General features: G+C 43.7%; 1 protein-coding gene across 1 annotated transcript in view; it reads right to left on the bottom strand.

Moving 5' to 3' along the window:
- LOC121540858 (E3 ubiquitin-protein ligase arih1) overlaps window positions 1–23,542 on the bottom strand; it is a 50,680-nt gene extending 27,138 nt beyond the window's left edge. Inside the window, exons 1-5 of the mRNA XM_041849971.2 lie at window positions 22,998–23,542; window positions 18,791–18,858; window positions 7,864–8,008; window positions 5,601–5,693; window positions 5,235–5,290 (exon numbers count right to left, since the gene is read on the bottom strand). Of these exons, the coding sequence (XP_041705905.1) occupies window positions 5,235–5,290; window positions 5,601–5,693; window positions 7,864–8,008; window positions 18,791–18,858; window positions 22,998–23,285 (650 nt within the window). The 5' untranslated portion in view covers window positions 23,286–23,542. The remainder of the gene's footprint in view (window positions 1–5,234; window positions 5,291–5,600; window positions 5,694–7,863; window positions 8,009–18,790; window positions 18,859–22,997) is intronic.
- Window positions 23,543–23,832: the final 290 nt, after the last annotated feature.

Genomic DNA, 23,832 nt, shown 5'->3' with positions numbered 1-23,832 from the left:
GATGTAGCGTAGGTTAAGACTATTACTGTAGTGAGATCAGGATGTAGCGTAGGTTAAGACTACTACTGTAGTGAGATCAGGATGTAGGGTAAGCCTACTACTGTAGTGAGATCAGGATGTAGCGTAGGTTAAGACTACTACTGTAGTGAGATCAGGATGTAGCGTAGGTTAAGACTATTACTGTAGTGAGATCAGGATGTAGCGTGAGTTAAGACTACTACTGTAGTGAGATCAGGATGTAGGTTAAGACTATTACTGTAGTGAGATCAGGATGTAGGGTAGGTTAAGACTATTACTGTAGTGAGATCAGGATGTAGCGTAGGTTAAGACTACTACTGTAGTGAGATCAGGATGTAGGGTAAGCCTACTACTGTAGTGAGATCAGGATGTAGCGTAGGTTAAGACTACTACTGTAGTGAGATCAGGATGTAGCGTAGGTTAAGACTATTACTGTAGTGAGATCAGGATGTAGTGTAGGTTAAGACTATTACTGTAGTGAGATCAGGATGTAGGTTAAGACTATTACTGTAGTGAGATCAGGATGTAGCGTAGGTTAAGACTATTACTGTAGTGAGATCAGGATGTAGCGTAGGTTAAGACTACTACTGTAGTGAGATCAGGATGTAGGGTAAGCCTACTACTGTAGTGAGATCAGGATGTAGCGTAGGTTAAGACTACTACTGTAGTGAGATCAGGATGTAGGTTAAGACTATTACTGTAGTGAGATCAGGATGTAGGTTAAGACTATTACTGTAGTGAGATCAGGATGTAGCGTAGGTTAAGACTATTACTGTAGTGAGATCAGGATGTAGCGTAGGTTAAGACTATTACTGTAGTGAGATCAGGATGTAGGTTAAGACTATTACTGTAGTGAGATCAGGATGTAGCGTAGGTTAAGACTATTACTGTAGTGAGATCAGGATGTAGCGTAGGTTAAGACTATTACTGTAGTGAGATCAGGATGTAGCGTAGGTTAAGACTATTACTGTAGTGAGATCAGGATGTAGCGTAGGTTAAGACTATTACTGTAGTGAGATCAGGATGTAGGTTAAGACTATTACTGTAGTGAGATCAGGATGTAGGTTAAGACTATTACTGTAGTGAGATCAGGATGTAGCGTAGGTTAAGACTATTACTGTAGTGAGATCAGGATGTAGGTTAAGACTATTACTGTAGTGAGATCAGGATGTAGGTTAAGACTATTACTGTAGTGAGATCAGGATGTAGCGTAGGTTAAGACTATTACTGTAGTGAGATCAGGATGTAGGTTAAGACTATTACTGTAGTGAGATCAGGATGTAGGGTAGGTTAAGACTATTACTGTAGTGAGATCAGGATGTAGCGTAGGTTAAGACTATTACTGTAGTGAGATCAGGATGTAGCGTAGGTTAAGACTACTACTGTAGTGAGATCAGGATGTAGGTTAAGACTATTACTGTAGTGAGATCAGGATGTAGGTTAAGACTATTACTGTAGTGAGATCAGGATGTAGGGTAGGTTAAGACTATTACTGTAGTGAGATCAGGATGTAGCGTAGGGTTAAGACTATTACTGTAGTGAGATCAGGATGTAGGTTAAGACTATTACTGTAGTGAGATCAGGATGTAGGGTAGGTTAAGACTATTACTGTAGTGAGATCAGGATGTAGCGTAGGTTAAGACTATTACTGTAGTGAGATCAGGATGTAGCGTAGGTTAAGACTACTACTGTAGTGAGATCAGGATGTAGGGTAAGCCTACTACTGTAGTGAGATCAGGATGTAGCGTAGGTTAAGACTACTACTGTAGTGAGATCAGGATGTAGCGTAGGTTAAGACTATTACTGTAGTGAGATCAGGATGTAGCGTAGGTTAAGACTACTACTGTAGTGAGATCAGGATGTAGGTTAAGACTATTACTGTAGTGAGATCAGGATGTAGGGTAGGTTAAGACTATTACTGTAGTGAGATCAGGATGTAGCGTAGGTTAAGACTACTACTGTAGTGAGATCAGGATGTAGGGTAAGCCTACTACTGTAGTGAGATCAGGATGTAGCGTAGGTTAAGACTACTACTGTAGTGAGATCAGGATGTAGCGTAGGTTAAGACTATTACTGTAGTGAGATCAGGATGTAGTGTAGGTTAAGACTATTACTGTAGTGAGATCAGGATGTAGGTTAAGACTATTACTGTAGTGAGATCAGGATGTAGCGTAGGTTAAGACTACTACTGTAGTGAGATCAGGATGTAGCGTAGGTTAAGACTACTACTGTAGTGAGATCAGGATGTAGGGTAAGCCTACTACTGTAGTGAGATCAGGATGTAGCGTAGGTTAAGACTACTACTGTAGTGAGATCAGGATGTAGCGTAGGTTAAGACTTACTGTAGTGAGATCAGGATGTAGCGTAGGTTAAGACTACTACTGTAGTGAGATCAGGATGTAGGTTAAGACTATTACTGTAGTGAGATCAGGATGTAGGGTAGGTTAAGACTTACTGTAGTGAGATCAGGATGTAGCGTAGGTTAAGACTACTACTGTAGTGAGATCAGGATGTAGGGTAAGCCTACTACTGTAGTGAGATCAGGATGTAGGGTAAGACTACTACTGTAGTGAGATCAGGATGTAGTGTAGGTTAAGACTACTACTGTAGTGAGATCAGGATGTAGGTTAAGACTATTACTGTAGTGAGATCAGGATGTAGCGTAGGTTAAGACTATTACTGTAGTGAGATCAGGATGTAGCGTAGGTTAAGACTACTACTGTAGTGAGATCAGGATGTAGGGTAAGACTACTACTGTAGTGAGATCAGGATGTAGGGTAAGCCTACTACTGTAGTGAGATCAGGATGTAGGGTAAGCCTACTACTGTAGTGAGATCAGGATGTAGGGTAAGCCTACTACTGTAGTGAGATCAGGATGTAGGGTAAGACTACTACTGTAGTGAGATCAGGATGTAGGGTAAGCCTACTACTGTAGTGAGATCAGGATGTAGCGTAGGTTAAGACTTACTGTAGTGAGATCAGGATGTAGCGTAGGTTAAGACTACTACTGTAGTGAGATCAGGATGTAGCGTAGGTTAAGACTATTACTGTAGTGAGATCAGGATGTAGCGTAGGTTAAGACTACTACTGTAGTGAGATCAGGATGTAGCGTAGGTTAAGACTATTACTGTAGTGAGATCAGGATGTAGCGTAGGTTAAGACTACTACTGTAGTGAGATCAGGATGTAGCGTAGGTTAAGACTATTACTGTAGTGAGATCAGGATGTAGCGTAGGTTAAGACTATTACTGTAGTGAGATCAGGATGTAGCGTAGGTTAAGACTACTACTGTAGTGAGATCAGGATGTAGCGTAGGTTAAGACTACTACTGTAGTGAGATCAGGATGTAGCGTAGGTTAAGACTATTACTGTAGTGAGATCAGGATGTAGCGTAGGTTAAACTATTACTGTAGTGAGATCAGGATGTAGCGTAGGTTAAGACTACTACTGTAGTGAGATCAGGATGTAGCGTAGGTTAAGACTACTACTGTAGTGAGATCAGGATGTAGCGTAGGTTAAGACTATTACTGTAGTGAGATCAGGATGTAGCGTAGGTTAAGACTATTACTGTAGTGAGATCAGGATGTAGCGTAGGTTAAGACTATTACTGTAGTGAGATCAGGATGTAGGTTAAGACTACTACTGTAGTGAGATCAGGATGTAGGGTAGGTTAAGACTATTACTGTAGTGAGATCAGGATGTAGGGTAGGTTAAGACTATTACTGTAGTGAGATCAGGATGTAGGGTAGGTTAAGACTATTACTGTAGTGAGATCAGGATGTAGCGTAGGTTAAGACTACTACTGTAGTGAGATCAGGATGTAGGTTAAGACTATTACTGTAGTGAGATCAGGATGTAGGTTAAGACTATTACTGTAGTGAGATCAGGATGTAGCGTAGGTTAAGACTATTACTGTAGCGAGATCAGGATGTAGGGTAAGACTATTACTGTAGTGAGATCAGGATGTAGGTTAAGACTATTACTGTAGTGAGATCAAGATGTAGGTTAAGACTATTACTGTAGTGAGATCAGGATGTAGGGTAGGTTAAGACTATTACTGTAGTGAGATCAGGATGTAGCGTAGGTTAAGACTATTACTGTAGTGAGATCAGGATGTAGCGTAGGTTAAGACTATTACTGTAGTGAGATCAGGATGTAGGGTAGGTTAAGACTATTACTGTAGTGAGATCAGGATGTAGGGTAGGTTAAGACTACTACTGTAGTGAGATCAGGATGTAGGGTAGGTTAAGACTACTACTGTAGTGAGATCAGGATGTAGGGTAGGTTAAGACTATTACTGTAGTGAGATCAGGATGTAGCGTAGGTTAAGACTATTACTGTAGTGAGATCAGGATGTAGCGTAGGTTAAGACTACTACTGTAGTGAGATCAGGATGTAGCGTAGGTTAAGACTATTACTGTAGTGAGATCAGGATGTAGCGTAGGTTAAGACTATTACTGTAGTGAGATCAGGATGTAGCGTAGGTTAAGACTATTACTGTAGTGAGATCAGGATGTAGCGTAGGTTAAGACTATTACTGTAGTGAGATCAGGATGTAGCGTAGGTTAAGACTACTACTGTAGTGAGATCAGGATGTAGGTTAAGACTATTACTGTAGTGAGATCAGGATGTAGCGTAGGTTAAGACTATTACTGTAAGTTAACCTTAGAGCTTCCTACTGGGTCAAGACTGGAAGCTACAGATTAACAATCATGTCAATAGTCTACAGACATTAGGATTGATTATTGATGTCACTTGTTAAATCAGTGTAGATGAAAGGGAGGAGACAGGTTAAATAAGGATTTTTAAGCCTTGAGACAATTGAGACATGAATTGTGTATGTGTGCCATTCAGAGCGTGAATTAGCAACACAAAATATTTAAAAGTGCCTTTGAACAGGGTTTGGTAGTCGGTGCCAGGTGTACCGGTTTGTGTCAAGAAATGCAACGCTGCTGGGTTTTTCACGCTCAACAGTTTCCCCATGTGTATCAAGAATGGTCCATCACCCAAACGACATCCAGTCAACTTGACACAACTGTGGGAAGCATTGGAGTCAACATGGGCCAGCATCCCTGTGGAACGCTTTCGACACCTTGTAGAGTTCCTGACCCGACAAATTGAGGCTGTTCTGAGGGCGAAAAGGTGGTGCAACTCAATATTAGGAAGGTATTCCTAACATCTGGTACACTCAGTGTATACAACCATCAGAATACTCACATGACTGTGTTGTCATCCACTAAGATATCACAACTATGGGCAGGACAGGAGATGGTCTGAAAAGAAGACAATAGTTCAATAGATGGTGACTAAACAATGTGTAATCCATCACTTTCCATATGATAATGTAGAGCAGGGTTCTTCAATTCCGGTCCTGGAGGGCCGAAACACCTCTGTTTTTCATCCTCTCCTTCTAATCAGGGGCTAATTCAGACCTGGGACACCAGGTGAGTGCAAATAACTACCAGGTAGAAATAAAAAACTGAAGTGTTTCGGCCCTCCAGGATCGGAATTGAAGAACCCTGATGTAGAATGATAATGTAGAATGATTATTATAGAGGATGATAATGTAGGATGCATCAGTACCTGTCCCATCCCCTCCTCCATGATTTTGGTCGTCAGGTAATCTCCCCAGCACTGCATGCAGAACTTGTGTCCACACTCCAGGCCAGTGAAATACTGTGGAAAACAAAACACATTCTTTTAGATTTCAGACACCACCACACCAAAACAGCTGAGCCTCAGGTATCCAATGTTTGTCACAGCTTCATCTGCGTCCAATAGGGCTCTGGTAAAAAAGGAGTGCACTATACAGGCAACACAACACAGTGACTAGCCTGTCTCTTAATCCAAGTATGAGGGACAGTCACCTAACCAAGTCTCAGAACACGGAGATGGTGTCAATAACTCCTTACGGAATGTGTATTTTGTGAATCAAGGCTCCCTGGTAAGAGACATTGGTCTCACTGAGAGACTACCCTGAATCAGTCAAGGTTAAATAACGCAGAGCATTACCTAAATAAAAACCACTGTGCTGGACTTACAGCTGACCCCTGACCCTGCAATAAATCAGACTTACGTCACATGATGCAGCTGACCCCTGACCCTGCAATAAATCAGACTTACGTCACATGATGCAGCTGACCCCTGACCCTGCAATACAACAGACTTACGTCACATGATTCAGCTGACCCCTGACCCTACGTCAACACAGACTTACGTCACATGATTAAGCTGACCCCTGACCCTGCAATACATCAGACTTACGTCACATGATTCAGCTGACCTCTGACCCTACGTCAACACAGACTTACGTCACATGATTCAGCTGACCCCTGACCCTACGTCAACACAGACTTACGTCACATGATGCAGCTGACCCCTGACCCTGCAATACATCAACACAACAATTATCTCTTCCCATATAAAAAAAAAGTCTAGGCCAGCGTCTCAAATGGCACCCTATTCCACATGTAGTATACTACTTTTGATCAGGGTCCACTGGTAGTAGCGTACTATATAGGGAATAGGGTGATCCCTGAAGGAATTGAACCCACAACCTACCTGAGAAACAGAACACTCAAATGTTAAAACACTAACACGTGTGTGTTAATGTTTTTGATCCATTGTATGGAACCGTCGCACAGCGAGCCCAATACATTTTGACCTTTAGCAGACGCTCTTATCCAGAAGAAATTACAGTTAGGGTAGTTCAGATAGTATATAGGCTGGTAATATATGACTGACTGAGTTTGGGTAGTTCAGATAGTATATAGGCTGGTAATACGGACTGAGTTTGGGTAGTTCAGATAGTATATAGGCTGGTAATATATGACTGACTGAGTTTGGGTAGTTCAGATAGTATATAGGCTGGTAATATATGACTGACTGAGTTTGGGTAGTTCAGATAGTATATAGGCTGGTAATACGGACTGAGTTTGGGTAGTTCAGATAGTATATAGGCTGGTAATATATGACTGACTGAGTTTGGGTAGTTCAGATAGTATATAGGCTGGTAATATATGACTGACTGAGTTTGGGTAGTTCAGATAGTATATAGGCTGGTAATATATGACTGACTGAGTTTGGGTAGTTCAGATAGTATATAGGCTGGTAATATATGACTGACTGAGTTTGGGTAGTTCAGATAGTATATAGGCTGGTAATATATGACTGACTGAGTTTGGGTAGTTCAGATAGTATATAGGCTGGTAATACTGACTGAGTTTGGGTAGTTCAGATAGTATATAGGCTGGTAATATATGACTGACTGAGTTTGGGTAGTTCAGATAGTATATAGGCTGGTAATATATGACTGACTGAGTTTGGGTAGTTCAGATAGTATATAGGCTGGTAATACGGACTGAGTTTGGGTAGTTCAGATAGTATATAGGCTGGTAATATATGACTGACTGAGTTTGGGTAGTTCAGATAGTATATAGGCTGGTAATATATGACTGACTGAGTTTGGGTAGTTCAGATAGTATATAGGCTGGTAATATATGACTGACTGAGTTTGGGTAGTTCAGATAGTATATAGGCTGGTAATATATGACTGACTGAGTTTGGGTAGTTCAGATAGTATATAGGCTGGTAATATATGACTGACTGAGTTTGGGTAGTTCAGATAGTATATAGGCTGGTAATACTGACTGAGTTTGGGTAGTTCAGATAGTATATAGGCTGGTAATATATGACTGACTGAGTTTGGGTAGTTCAGATAGTATATAGGCTGGTAATATATGACTGACTGAGTTTGGGTAGTTCAGATAGTATATAGGCTGGTAATATATGACTGACTGAGTTTGGGTAGTTCAGATAGCAGATAGGCTGGTAATATATGACTGACTGAGTTTGGGTAGTTCAGATAGCAGATCTGACATGGCAGGTCCTGAGCCGACGATCTGGTGCTCATCAGTCGCGTCCTGGACTTCTTACAGGGGTTGATGACATGGCACTCTGAGAACAGCTTATCCACGTTCCCATCGAAATACCTGCAGAGAGAAGAGAGGGAACAGGATGGAGAGTGTGACGAGGGCACTAGAACAGTCTGCAGCACCCGGCCTCACCCTACTAGAATCTGAAGTCAAATGTCTTCTGTTTGCTGATGATCTGGTGCTTCTGTCACCAACCAAGGAGGGCCTACAGCAGCACCTAGATCTTCTGCACAGATTCTGTCAGACCTGGGCCCTGACAGTAAATCTCAGTAAGACAAAAATAATGGTGTTCCAAAAAAATTTCCAGTTGCCAGGACCACAAATACAAATTCCATCTAGACACCGTTGCCCTAGAGCACACAAAAAACTATACATACCTCGGCCTAAACATCAGCGCCACAGGTAACTTCCACAAAGCTGTCAACGATCTGAGAGACAAGGCAAGAAGGGCCTTCTATGCCATCAAAAGGAACATACAATTTGGCATACCAATTAGGATCTGGCTAAAAATACTTGAATCAGTTATAGAACCAATTGCCCTTTATGGTTGTGAGGTCTGGGGTCCAACCAAGAATTCACAAAATGGGACAAACACCAAATTGAGACTCAGCACGCAGAATTCTGCAAAAATATCCTCTGTGTACAACGTAAAACACAAAATAATGCATGCAGAGCAGAATTAGGCCGATACCCGCTAATGATCAAAATCCAGAAAAGAGCCGTTAAATTCTATAACCACTTAAAAGGAAGCGATTCCCAAACCTTCCATAACAAAGCCATCACCTACAGAGAGATGAACCTGGAGAAGAGTCCCCTAAGCAAGCTGGTCCTGGGGCTCTGTTCACAAACAGACCACACAGAGCCCCAGGACAACATCACAACTAGACCCAACCAAATCATGAGAAAACAAAAAAGAGAATTACTTGACACATTGGAAAGAATTAACAAAAAAACTGAGGCCTCTGCATTTGGCCCTAAACAGAGAGTACACAGTGGCAGAATAGCTGACCACTGTGACTGACCCACAATTAAGGAAATCTTTGACTACAGTACCAGTCAAAAGTTTGGACCATTTAATTCAAGGGTTTTTCTTAATTTTTTACTATTTTCTACATTGTAGAATAATAGTGAAGATATCAAAACTATGAAACAACACATATGGAATCATGTAGTAACCAAAAATCAAAATATATTTTAGATTCTTCAACGTAGCCACCCATTGCCTTGATGACAGCTTTGCACACTCTTGGCATTCTCTCAACCAGCTTCACCTGGAATGCTTTTCCAACAGTCTTGAAGGAGTTCCCACATATGCTGAGCACCTGTTGGCTGCTTTTCCTTCACTCTGCGGTCCGACTCATCCCAAACCATCTCAATTGGTTAGAGGTCAGGTGATTGTGGAGGCCAGGTCATCTGATGCAGCACTCCATCACTCTCCTTCTTGGTAAAATAGCCCTTACACAGCCTGGAGGTGTGTTGGGTCATTGTCCTGTTGAAAAACAAATGATAGTCCCACTAAGCCCAAACCAGATGGGATGGCGTATCGCTGCAGAATGCTGTGGTAGCCATGCTGGTTAAGTGTGCCTTGAATTCTAAATAAATCACAGACAGTGTCACCAGCAAAGCACACCTACACCATAACGCCTCCTCCTCCATGCTTTACGGTGGGAAATACACATGCGGAGATCATCCGTTCACCCTTCCCACATCTCACAAAGACACAGCGGTTGGAACCAAAAATCTAAAATTTGGACTCCAGACCAAAGGACAGATTTCCACTGGTCTAATGTCCATTGCTCATGTTTCTTGGCCCAAGCAGGTCTCTTATTATTGGTTTCCTTTAGTAGTGGTTTCTTTGCAGCAATTCAACCTTGAAGGCCTGATTCACGCAGTCCCCTCTGAACAGTTGATGTTGAGATGTGTCTGTTCCTTGAACTCTGTGAAGCATTAATTTGGGCTGCAATTTCTGAGGCTGGTAACTCTTATGAACTTATCCTCTGCAGCAGAGGTAACTCTGGGTCTTTCTTTCTTGTGGTGGTCCTCATGAGAGCCAGTTTCATCATAGCGCTTGATCGTTTTTGCGACTGCACTTGAAGAAACTTTCAAAGTTCTTGAATTTTTCCGGATTGACTGACCTTCATGTCTTAAAGTAATGATGGACTGTCGTTTCTCTTTGCTTATTTGAACTGTTCTTGCCATAATATGGACTTGGTCTTTTACCAAATAGGACTATCTTCTGTATACCAACCCTACCTTGTCACAACACAACTGATTGGCTCAAACGCATTAAGAAGGAAATAATTCCACAAATGAACAAGCCACACCTGTTAATTGAAATGCATTCCAGGTGACTACCTCCTGAAGCTGGTTGAGAGAATGCCAAGAGCGTGCAAAGCTGTCATCAAGGCAAAGGGGTGGCTATTTGAAGAAACTCATCTATAAAATATATTTTGAGTAAATGTTTTGGTTACTACATGATTCCATATGTGTTGTTTCATAGTTTTGATGTCTTCACTATTATTCTACAATGTAGAAAATAGTAAAAATAAAGAAAAACCCTTGAATGAGTAGGAGTGTCCAAACTTTTGACTGGTACTGTATGTACAGACTCGCTATTGAGAAAGGCCGCCGTAGGCAGACCTGGCTCTCAAGAGAAGACAGGCTATGTGCACACTGCCCACAAAATGAGGTGGAAACTGAGCTGCACTTCCTAACCTCCTGCCAAATGACCATATTAGAGACAAATATTTCCCTCAGATTACAGATCCACAAAGAATTCGAAAACAAACCCAATTCTGATAAACTCCCTTATCTACTGGGTGAAAAACCACAGTGTGCCATCACAGCTGCAAGATTTGTGACCTGTTGCAACAAGAAAAGGGCAACCAGTGAAGAACAAACACCATTGTAAATACAACCCATATTTATATTTATATATTTTCCCATTTGTACCATTAACTATTTGCACATTGTTACAACACTGTATATATACATAATATGACATGTGTAATGTCTTTATTCTTTTGGAACTTCTGAGTGTAATGTTCACTGTTAATATTTATTGTTTATTTCACTTTTGTTTACTATCTACTTCACTTGCTTTGGTAATGTTAACATACGTTTCCCATGCCAATAAAGCTCTTAAATTGAATTGAATTGAATTGAGAGGGGTAGAGGGAGAGAGAGGGGTAGAGAGAGAGAGAGGTAGAGAGAGAGAGAGGGGTAGAGAGAGAGAGGGGTAGAGAGAGAGAGAGGGGTAGAGAGAGGGAGAGAGAGAGGGGTAGAGAGAGGGAGGGGTAGAGAGAGGGAGGGTAGAGAGAGGGAGAGGGGTAGAGAGAGGGAGAGGGGTAGAGAGAGGGAGAGGGGTAGAGAGGGAGATGGGTAGAGAGGGGTAGAGAGGGGTAGAGAGAGGGAGAGAGAGATAGAGAGGGGTAGAGAGAGGGAGAGGGGGTAGAGAGAGGGAGAGAGAGGGGGGTAGAGAGAGGGGTAGAGAGAGAGAGAGGGAGAGAGAGATAGAGAGAGGGGTAGAGAGAGGGAGAGAGAGAGGGGTAGAGAGAGAGAGGGGTAGAGAGAGGGAGAGAGAGGGGGTAGAGAGAGGGGTAGAGAGAGGGGTAGAGAGAGGGGTAGAGAGAGAGAGGTAGAGAGAGGGAGAGAGAGGTAGAGAGAGAGAGGGGTAGAGAGAGAGAGGAGAGAGAGGGGAGAGAGAGAGAGAGGGGGTAGAGAGAGAGAGGGGTAGAGAGAGAGAGGGGTAGAGAGAGAGAGGGGTAGAGAGAGAGAGAGGGTGAGAGAGAGAGAGAGGGGTAGAGAGAGGGAGAGGGGTAGAGAGAGGGAGAGGGGTAGAGAGAGGGAGAGGGGTAGAGAGGGAGAGATGGGTAGAGAGAGGGGGTAGAGAGAGGGGTAGAGAGAGGGGTAGAGAGAGCGGTAGAGAGAGAGAGCGGTAGAGAGAGAGAGCGGTAGAGAGAGAGAGCGAGAGAGAGCGGTAGAGAGAGAGGGCTAGAGAGAGAGAGCGGTAGAGAGAGAGAGCGGTAGAGAGAGAGAGCGGTAGAGAGAGAGAGAGAGGGTAGAGAGGGGTAGAGAGAGGGGTAGAGAGGGGTAGAGAGAGGGGTAGAGAGGGGTAGAGAGAGGGGTAGAGAGAGAGAGCGGTAGAGAGAGAGGGTAGAGAGAGAGAGCGGTAGAGAGAGAGAGAGCGGTAGAGAGAGAGCGGTAGAGAGAGAGAGCGGTAGAGAGAGAGAGCGGTAGAGAGAGAGAGCGGTAGAGAGAGAGAGAGGGGTAGAGAGAGAGCGGTAGAGAGAGAGAGCGGTAGAGAGAGAGAGAGAGCGGTAGAGAGATTCCTGAAAGGATTCCTACCACAAAAGATTCTTATTCCCAAGGACTATACAGAAAATGCTCTGGCAAACCAACGACCAGCAAAAGAAACAACAGAAACCTGAAACACCTGAAACACCATCCAACCTGGAACTGGGTGAGTAATGTTTAGTCTGAAAACACCATCCAACCTGGAACTGGGTGAGTAATGTTTAGTCTGAAAACACCATCCAACCTGGAACTGGGTGAGTAATGTTTAGTCTGAAGCTACTTTTAAAGCCAAGAAAAATATATTAAAATATAATTTACTTTATAAGGACTGAATGCTACGTTAAGGCTTCCAAGCTTGTTAGGACAGAACATATCTGTCTGCAACTTCAATTAACACTGAGGTGTGAAGTGAGAGGTGTCAAAGCCCTTGAGCCCAACAATGGCAGGAGAGTTTCACAGCCTCCCCCACCCAATGGCAGGAGAGTTTCACAGCCTCCCCCACCCAATGGCAGGAGAGTTTCACAGCCTCCCCCACCCAATGGCAGGAGAGTTTCACATCCTACCCCACCCAAATGCAGAGGCCTTTGAAGCCCCCTCCCTCTGTGCAGAGGTCATTACAATACAGTAGCCCCTGGATGTAAAAAATGAGAAGACATGGAAAGAGTACAAAAATAAGCTACTCATGGAAAATCAAGAGATACTTTTTGCTGACTGCTACAAAAATGGGAATGTAAGCAACTTAATGTTCCTCACAGACCATCCCATGGCATGGCAGAGTGCTATATTAAACACACTACCCCTCTGTTAAGAGGGGGGGGTGTTAGCGATGGGTGGAAACTCAGGATACTGGACAATGAGGACTCTGAGTCAGCTAATATAAACCTCTATAAATCTGGAACAGTATCGGTACAGGGCAAACCCAAACAGTTCCAGCTGGACTTTCACCTAATCAAAGAGGGAGCTCAGCAGGAGAAGCTCTCTCTTGAGAAAAAACACCCCCACCCCGAGCGGGTCAGACCAGACCTCTTCATTTAACCCCACAGACGAGCAACCCCAAGTGGAAAGTCAACCTCCCAGCACAGAGTACTACTCCCTCATTGAAATGAAGGATAAATTCACCCAGCTGGAGGTAAGGCAGGTGGAGCTGGAACAGCAGGTGAACACACTCCAGTCAGCACAGACCCAGACAACAGTCCAGCACAACAACACCCCCTTAACTAGACCTGGAGAGCTGCAGGTAGAGAGAGACATGTCTGCACTCTGGACTGTGGTGAGACAACATCAATAGGAGAAAGAGCAGGAGCAGAACAGAGAACAACCCATTAGAGAGCTGGCCAACCCGGCAGAGAAGCCAGCAGAACAGCCCACCTCAGATCCTGACCAAAGTCTCGACACCGCAGCAGAACAGTACACCCTAGACCCTGACCATAGCCTCGACATCACAGCCAGACAAACAAATGAAGAACCCCAAGCCCAGGGGATCCCAACCCCTCTGAGCACCCCCCGTCAGTCACCCTGATAGCCTTCCTGACGACCCCCCCACACCCACTGAGGACATACACAAGCCACAGATTGTACTCTTTATGGACTGAAACGGGAAATATATACAAGAAAATAAACTTTTTCCCAAACACACAGTGTCTAAACTCTGGTGTCCAAACACCCAGCGTGCCCTAGAACTTCTGTCTGAGGACCAACTGGGATCACCCAGCCACAGGCACAAACGACCTGAGAACACAGCAGGAAAGGGAGTGATTGAAAAAGCTTCTTCTACTTTCCCCAACGCACAAGTGGTTATCTCCACCCTGCTACCACTAAAAGACTTCCACCCTGCTACCATACAGCGGGTAAACGCAAGTATTTCCTGTGACTGTGCGTCAAAACCAAATGTCTACCTGGCCCACCACTCCACCCTGGACGTGAACAGCCTTTATGACCAACACCTCACACAGGAGCAACAGATCAACAAACACCCCGCCCAGACCAGCGAGACACTCTCCCAGACCTGCGGGACCCCGCCCGGACCTACACATAGAGGACCCCCGCCGAGGGGACCAACATCCAGACCACAGCACCACCCGTTACATCCACACCCCAACCAATCAATACCCCCCCCCAAACCAACCATGCCACACCCCATTTAGGCCCCTTCAGATCAGACCTATGCCCCTCCTGCCCACCCCAGGCCCCCCACTCCCGCAAAGAGGGCCTCAACATGAAAGTCACACATACGCCCAGGCCGTGAGCAGGCAAACAGGCCCAACCCCCACTCTTACACTAGCCCAAGCCAATGGCATGTACCAGATTGACTCCAAACCACACGACTAACAACATTGGACAATTTATGGAACACAAAGCCTTCACTATCTCATCCTAGAATATGAGACCTTTGGCCTAAAGAGCAGGAACCTGGACTTCACCAAAGAAAATCAGAAATACAGACGTTGCCATCCTACAAGAAACATGGTATAGAGGAGACGGACCCACTGGTTGCCCTCTAGGTTACAGAGAGCTGGTAGTCCCATCCACCAAACTACCAGGTGTGAAACAGGGAAGAGACTCAGGGGGTATGCTAATTTGGTATAGAGCAGACCTAACTCTATTAAATTAATAAAAACAGGAACATTTAACATTTGGCTAGAAATTAAAAAGATAATCTCAACAGAGAAAATTTCCTCCTGTGTGCTACCTATATCCCTACAATAGAATCCCCATACTTTAATGAAGACAGCTTCTCCATCCTAAAGGGGGAGATCAACCATTTCCAGGCCCAGGGACATGTACTAGTCTGTGGCGACCTAAATGCCAGAACTGGACAAGAACCTGACACCCTCAGCACACAGGGGGACAAACACCTACCTGGAGGTAACAGCATTCCCTCCCCCATATGCCCCCCTAGGCACAACTACGACGACATAACCAACAAAAACGGGTCACAACTCCTGCAGCTCTGTCTCACGCTGGGTATGTACATAGTCAATGGTAGGCTTCGAGGGGACTCCTACGGTAGGTACACCTACAACTCATCCCTTGGCAGTAGTACTGTAGACTACTTTATCACTGACATCAACCCAGAGTATCTCAGAGCGTTCACAGTCAGCCCACTGACACCCCTATCAGACCACAGCAAAATCAGTCTACTTGAACAGAGCAATACTCAGTCATGAGACATCAAAGCCAAAGGAACTGAATCATATTAAGAAATGCTATAGATGGAAGGAAAGTAGTGTCGAAACCTACCAAAAAACTATTAGGCAACAACACATTCAATCCCTTCTAGACAACTTCCTGGACAAAACGTTTCACTGCAACAGTGAAGGTGTAATCTTGGCAGTAGAAAACCTAAACAGTATATTTGACCTCTCAGCTTCCCTATCAAATCAAAACATTACAAACAGACAACCTAACAAAATTAACAACAATGACAAATGGTTTGATGAAGAATGCAAAAACCTAAGAAAGAAATTGAGAAACCTATCCAACCAAAAACATAGAGACCCAGAAAACCTGAGCCTACGCCTTCACTATGGTGAATCACTAAAACAATACAGAAATACACTACGGAAAAAGAAGGAACAGCACGTCAGAAATCAGCTCAATGTAATTGAAGAATCCATAGAATCTAACCACTTCTGGGAAAATTGGAACACACTAAACAAACAACAACATGAAGAGTTATCTATCTAAAACGGAGATGTATGGGTAAACCACTTCTCCAATCTTTTGGCTCTATGACAAAGAACAAACAGCAAAAACATATATATCATCAAATACAAATCTTAGAATCAACTATTAAAAACTATCAATTACATTGAATAATCTACAGGACAAAATACAAACCCTCCAACCCAAAAAGGCCTGTGGTGTTGATGGTATCCTCAATGAAATGATCAAATATACAGACCACAAATTTCAATTGGCTATACTTAAACTTCTTAACATCATCCTCAGCTCTGGCATCTTTCCCAATATTTGGAACCAAGGACAGATCACCCCAATCCACAAAAGTGGAGACAAATTTGACCCCAATAACTACCGTGGGATATGCGTCAATAGCAACCTTGGGAAAATCCTCTGCATTATCATTAACAGCAGACTCGTACATTTCCTCAGTGAAAACAATGTACTGAGCAAATGTAAAATTACAATTTTTAACAAATTACCGTACGACAGACCACGTATTCACCCTGAAAAACCTTGCCAAACAAACAAACCAAAACAAAGGCAAAGTCTTCTCATGCTTTGTTGATTTCAAAAAAGCTTTTGAATCAATTTGGCATGTGGGTCTGCTATACAAATTGATGGAAAGTGGTGTTGGGGGAAAAACATACGACATTTTAAAATCCATGTACACAAACAACAAGTGTGCGGTTAAAATTGGCAAAAAACACAAATTTCTTTCCACAGGGCAGTGGGGTGAGACTCAGCTTAAGACCCACCCTCTTCAACATGCAGAGCATTGGGAAAGTATTCAGACCCCTTGACTTTTTCCACATTTTCTTACGTTACAGCCTTATTCTAAACTGGATCAAATTGTCCCCCCCCCCCATCAATCTACACACAATACCCCATAACGACAAAGTAAAAACAGGTCTTTAGAAATGTTTGCAAATGTATTACAAAATATAAAACGGTAATATCACATTTATATAAGTATTCAGACCCTTTACTCAGTACTTTGTTGAAGCACCTTTGGCAGCGATTACAGCCTCGAGTCTTCTTGGGTATGATGCTACAAGCTTGGCAAACCTGTATTCTGAGAGTTTCTCCCATTCTTCTCTGCAGATCCTCTCAAGCTCTGTCAGGTTGGATGGGGAGCGTCGCTGCACAGCTATTTTCAGGTCGCTCTAGAGATGTTTGATCGGGTTCAAGTCCGGGCTCTGGCTGGGCCACTCAAGGACATTCAGAGACTTGTCCCGAAACCACTCCTGCATGGTCTTGGCTGTGTGCTTAGGGTCGTTGAACGTTTGCCCTAGTCTGAGGTCCTGAGCAGGTTTTCATCAAGGATTTCTCTGTACTTTGCTCCGTTCATCTTTCCCTCGATCCTGACTAGTCTCCCAGTCCATGCCGCTGAAAAACATCCCCACAGCATGATGCTGCCACCACCATGCTTCACCGTAGGGATGGTGCCAGGTTTCCTCCAGACGTGACGCTTGGCATTCAGGCCACAGAGTTCAATCTTGGTTTCACCAAACCAGAGAATCTTGTTTCTCATGGTCTGAGAGTCCTTTAGGTGCCTTTGGCAAACTCCAAGTGGGCTGTCATGTGCATTTTACTGAGGAGTGGCTTCCGTCTGGCCACTCTACCATAAAGGCCTGATTGGTGGAGTGCTGCAGAGATAGTTGTCCTTCTGGAAGATTCTCCCATTTCCACAGAGGAACTCTGGAGCGATGTCAGAGTGACCATCGGGTTCTTGGTCACCCCCCTGACCAAGGCCCTTCTCCCACGATTGCTCAGTTTAGCCGGGTGGCCAGCTCTAGGAAGAGTCTTGGTGGTTCCAAACTTCTCCCATTTAAGAATGATGGACGCCACTGTGTTCTTGGGGACCTTCAATGCTGCAGAAAGTTTTTGGTACCCTTCCCCAGATCTGTGCCTTGACACAATCCTGTCTCGGAGCTCTACGGACAATTCCTTCGACCTCATGGCTTGGTTTTTGCTCTGACATACACTGTCAACTGTGGGACCTTACACAGACAGGTGTGCCTTTCCAAATCATGTCCAATCAACTGAATTTACCACAGGTGGACTCCAACTAAGTTGTAGAAACATCTCAAGGATGATCAATGGAAACAGGATGCATCTGAGCTCAATTTCAAATCTCATAGCAAAGGGTATGAATACTTATGTAAATAAGGTATTTCTGTTTTTTATTTTTAATACATTTGCAAAAATCTCTAGAAACCATGACTTTGCTTTGTCATTATGGGGTGTTGTTATTATTGTGTGTAGATTGATGAGGGGGAACAACTATGTAATCCATTTTAGAATAAGGCTGTAACATAACAAAATGTGGGGAAAAAGTCAAGGGGTCTGAATACTTTCCGAATGCACTGTAAATACAACCCATATTTATGTTAATTCATTTTCCTTTAACTATTTGCACATCGTTAAAACGCTGTATATAGCCATAATATGACATTTGACATTTCTATAGTCCTTTAGAACTTTTGTGAGTGTAATGTTTACTGTTCATTGTTTTGTCTATTTCACTTTTGTTTACCGTCTATTTCACTTGCTTTGGCAAAGTTAACATACGTTTCCCATGCTAATAAAGCCCTTTGAACTGAATTGAATTGAGAGCGAGACACACACTAGGAGACACAGAGAGAGAGAAACATGTCCATAACCTGCTCATTTCTATTGTAAAGCTGTGCTTGGCAATATGGATCAACACGTCATGCCAATAAAGCAAATTGAAATTGAATTGAGAGAGCGAGAGACAGAAACAAGCTTTGACAAAGACCTCTGCCAAAACACGTCATCAGCGTCTTTGAACTTGAATCCAGCAGAATAAAACATAAGTAAAACAGGAGAAATAAGCACCTCTCCATGAGCTTCTCTCTGTCCCAGTTGAAGTGACTCAGAAGTATTCTGGTAATAGTTGCAGGATTCTAAAAAGGAGAGAGAGAGAGAAACGGTTGTGTTATACACGCAACAAGTTACCACTGTATGCAGTCCAACGTTAGGCCTACACATGTAAAAAGGGTTGCTCGTTTTTGACTGCTGGTATTATGATAATGCTGCTAAGAGGCTAAGATAACATTTAAATTAAATTATCATGGGGTACACAGAATTAGGGCTAATGCAAACCTTGGACTGGTTTATAGTGCTGTGTGTTATTATTATTATAACATTGATGATCTGTGTGAGTGCCAGCCAAAACTCTTCACTGATCATAACTAGGTCATTGTGTTTTGCGCAATCATGTGACATAGCAAGATTCTATCCAGTATTTTCAGAAATGAGAACAGCAAAAAGGCAAGCAACTGTCTAAACATGGTGCTGCACCATTGGACATGAACATAAAAAAAATAGAAAAAAGGGAAAGTTTGATGAAAAATCTTTCAATTAAAAAAAGGTTAAAATCCAGGTCATGTGACAATTGTGCAAAACAAAGGGCCCTAATTCACAACTGAAATCCTCTGTTTGGACATGGTTCAAAAACACACCTTTAATAATGACACTATTGGGCTACTGCTCCTGGAGACTCTGTATATTATGACAGGAGGTAGCTATAGGGCTCCCGGTGACTCTGTATATTATAAAGGGAAACCCGGCCGAGAGCTGCCCAGTGATGTGAGCCTACCAGACGAGCTAAATGCCTTCTATGCTCGCGTCGAGGCAAGCAACACTGAACCATGCATGAGAGCACCAGCTGTTCCGTACGACTGTGTGATCGCACTCTCTGTAGCCGATGTGAGTAAGACCTTTAAAACAGGTTATCCACAAGGCCTCAGGGTCATCATTCTCTCTGTAGCCGTTGTAAGTCCTTTAAACAGGTTAACATTCACAAGGCCTCAGGGCCAGATGGATTACCAGGATAAATACCCAGAGCTTGGTCTGACCAGCTGGCAAGTGTCTTCACTGACATGTTCAACCTCTCCCTGTCTGAGTCTGTAATACCAACATGTTTCAAGCAAACCACCATAGTCCCTGTGCCCAAGAACGCCAAGGTAACCTGTCTAAATGACTATCGCCCCATAACACTCATCTGTAGCCATGAAATGCTTTGAAAGGCTTGTCATGGCTCACATCAACACCATCATCCCAGACATCCTGGACCCAAACCACCCCAACAGATCCACAGACGAGGCAATCCACAGATGAACACATCCCTCTGCAACTGGATCCTGGACTTCCTGACGGGCCACCCCCAGGTGGTGAGGGTAGCAGGGCCTAAAATTAACTTTTTGGTCCACCAGCCACTGTGGCAGGTAGATGGAAAAATCTGCCAGCCACTCAGATTTTTTACTGCCCAAAATATTATTTGGCCATAATTATCAAAAATAAATAAATAAATACAATTAAATGACGACCATGCTTAATGTTTCTAAAACAAACAAAAATATTATTAAGAAGTCATGTGATATTTTGCTAAATTTATTTTCTTTTTTTGACCTGAGGCTTTTAACCAAAATATCAGATGAGACAAAACGTTCAGCTCCCACTAAGGGTGGGAGGTTACCGTGGTAACGGGGCCACTCGAGTCATGTCACGTGTGTCTGTGTGAGATTTTGGATCCGACTAGTAGGCAGCATCTCTTCCCTATTAGTTGAAGCAGCAGACTCAAACTAACACTGAAAAACAAGCGACCCTGTGAACAAAGCAATGTAAATAGCCAAGAAACAGTCTCACTTTGTGGACCAACTTTGATGCCTGTGTGCACGCCTCTATCAGCACTGTGCACAAGGCTCCCTAGTCAGGCAGTGTTGCTGCGTAAGGTGGGTTATAGTTAGCGCATTTCTTTGCGCGATTAGCAGCTATGAAACAAAAATGGCAGAAACACTTTGAAAAACAGCAACTGCACCATTTTTCTGCTATAAAATCACAACTCACACGTGTGCTCATACTTGACTTTTTAACTCTATTTGTATTTGCAAATGCAAATGTAGTGCTTGCAGAGCACTGCAAATTCACCAGCCACCTACGTGGCTGGTGAAAGACATTCTTACCCGTCAATACCTAAATCTACCTGCACTTGCCGGTTTTTAATTTTATGCCCTGGAGGGTAGGTAACAACACGTCAACCACACTAACCCACAACGAGGGGGCCCCTCAGGGGTGAGTGCTTAGTCCCCTCCTGTACTCCCTCTTCACCCATGGCTGTGTGGCCGCACACGACTCCAACGCCATCATTAAGTTTGCTGACGACACTACGGTGGTAGGCCTGATCACAGACGACGATGAGACAGCCTACAGGGAGGAGGTCAGAGACCTGGCAGTGTGGTGCCAGGACAACAACCTCTCCCTCAAAGTCAGCAAGACAAAGGAGTTGATCGTGGACTACAGGAAACGGAGGGCCAAGAACGCCCCCATCACATCGACAGGGCTGTAGTGGAGCGGGTCTAGAACTTAAAGTTCCTCTGTGTCCACATCACTAAGGATCGATCATGGTCCAAACACACCAACACAGTCGTGAAGAGGGCACGACAACGCCTCTTTCCCCTAAGGAGGCTGAAAATATTTGGCATGGGCCCTCAGAGCCTCAAAAAGTTATACAGCTGAACCATTGAGAGCGTCTTGACTGGCTGCATCACCACTTAGTATGGCAACTACTCTGCCTCCGACCGCAAGGCGCTACAGAGGGTAGTGTGTACGGCCCAGCACATCACTGGGGCTGAGCTCCCTGCCATCCAGGACCTCTATACCAGGCGGTGTCAGAGGAAGGCCCTAAAAATTGTCAGACTCCGGCCACTGAATGTGATGCACTAAGTCTGGAACCAGGACCCTGAACAGCTTCTACCCCCAAGCTATAAGACTGCTGAATCGTTAGTTAAATAGTTAATCAAATAGCTACCCGGACTATCTGCATTGACCCTTTCTGCACTTTGTCTCATCACATGCACTGCTGCTACTGTTTATTATCTGTCACTTTATTCCTAGTTATATGTACATATCTACCTCTATTACCTCGTACCCCCCGCACATCGACTCGGTACTGACACCTTGTGTATATAGCCAAGTTATCGTTACTCATTGTGTATTTATTATTACGTGTTTTACTTTTCTGTTTCACCATTTTCTTTCTCTGCATTGTTGGGAAGGGCCCGTGAGTAAACATTTCACTGTTAGTCTACACAAATTGTTTACAAAGCATGTGACGAATAAAATGTGCATTGATTTGAGACTAGACCTACATACTGTACAGTTGAGTTCCTCCTCCAGGATTCATGCCCAGGCTTAGCTTAGAATTTAACTCCAATGTTGACAATTGAAAGACATTACATTGTCAACATTTGAGTTAAATTCTTAGCTACACCAGGCTGTGCATACTGTGCAAATACATACAGAACACTTAGTTCCACCAATTCAAAGTGCTAGTTATGGCGTTCGACTGTTAGTCCTTGGATTATTTATTTAGACCAGAGCAGAGGCACTGGATCATGGTTCAAACTGTGTTGTTGTTATTGCTCAGGACTTAGGCTATTATGAAACTGACTAGGGGCAGTGGGGCACAGTCAGCTGAGCACATCCCAATGGGCGGTTTTACCAAATGATAGTTATGGGGGGGTACAGGTCTGTCAATCTCTGACATGACGAATGATGAGTAGGCTTCCTGGCAGATACTTTGATCACAGAAGGGCTGTTTGGGAGGCACATAATTAGCTAGCTATACAGCAATGTTTCATGATTCATTGACGAACTAGCTAACGTTAACTAGTACGGAAATGTGAAACGTACATCTAGCTAAGCTAACTAACGTTTGCTAATTAGCTAACTTGACGTTAGCTAATTACTGGAGGGGAGCGGGACGTCAGCTAATTACCTAGTTGACGTTAATTAGCTACCGGTAGCGAGCTAGCTATTTAGCTAACTAGTAGGTAACCGACTTAGCTACCTACAAGCCAGAAAGCAAACAACTTTGGTGGATAACATGCTAGCAAAACATATTTGTCTTGAGTTAACTAGCTAGCTATCTAATCACCCGTTTATTTGGAAGATTCGGCTAGCTAACAACAGCGTAGAGGCCTGTCGACTTTCCACCGTCCCCGGTCTTTCCTGCATCGACATTGCCTTCGTGATATCTCACCTGGATGACCTCGTTGACCTCCCTGATACACTCCACCATATGCTGGAGGATCTGCTCGGCAGTCAGCACTTCGAAGCGGTAGTCCTCTTCCTCTTGCCCGGGCCCATGACCACTTCCCCCGGTCTCCAAACCCTCGTCCCGCTCCCCTCCAGCCTCTGCGGGATCGACCAGTTCCACCTCGTCCTCGCCTAGCTCCAGGGTGTCGTCCCCCGGCTCCTCCGCGCCGCTGTCTTCGCTGCATTCCTCGTCCTCGTCGAAGTCATAGTTATAGCCCTCGTCTGAGTCCATTGCTAGGTCGATATCGAGATGTCACAAGCCGACGTAGGTGCTTGGAAATGGGGCAGCCTGCTTGTCGTGGAATGGATCAAAACAAAAAAAACGGTCCGGTCGGTCTTGTATTTTTCAGTTGTAACGAAAATAACAACAAATGTCGCCGCTAGATGAACCAACAAAGAGACGCGGCGTCATGACGTACGTCACTTGGATAGATCAAATAAAAACATGGTAATGGCTAGAAGGGATCCAGCTTTTGTCAAATTTACGTAAAAATTTTATTTTTTTTGCATTTCATCTAACCCTTTTCCTAACCTTAACCTAATTTTCCTAACTGCTACGTTAATTATCCTAACCTTCTGCGTAAATTCTCCTAACCTGCTACGAAACGTAAAATCTGCTAATGGGGATCCATAATAAATACAAATCTGACGTTAATTTGACAAAAGCTGGATCCCTTCTAGCCTAAAAACATGATTAAAATGTTTTGTATTTTACTATCCGTGTTTTAAATAAAGTCAATTAAAATAATATTTTTGGGTATATTGAGTTCAGCTCAATG

Source organism: Coregonus clupeaformis, unplaced genomic scaffold, assembly GCF_020615455.1.
Source record: "Coregonus clupeaformis isolate EN_2021a unplaced genomic scaffold, ASM2061545v1 scaf1740, whole genome shotgun sequence".
NCBI classification, from domain to species: domain Eukaryota; kingdom Metazoa; phylum Chordata; class Actinopteri; order Salmoniformes; family Salmonidae; genus Coregonus; species Coregonus clupeaformis.
This window is presented reverse-complemented; position numbering and strand designations above follow the sequence as displayed.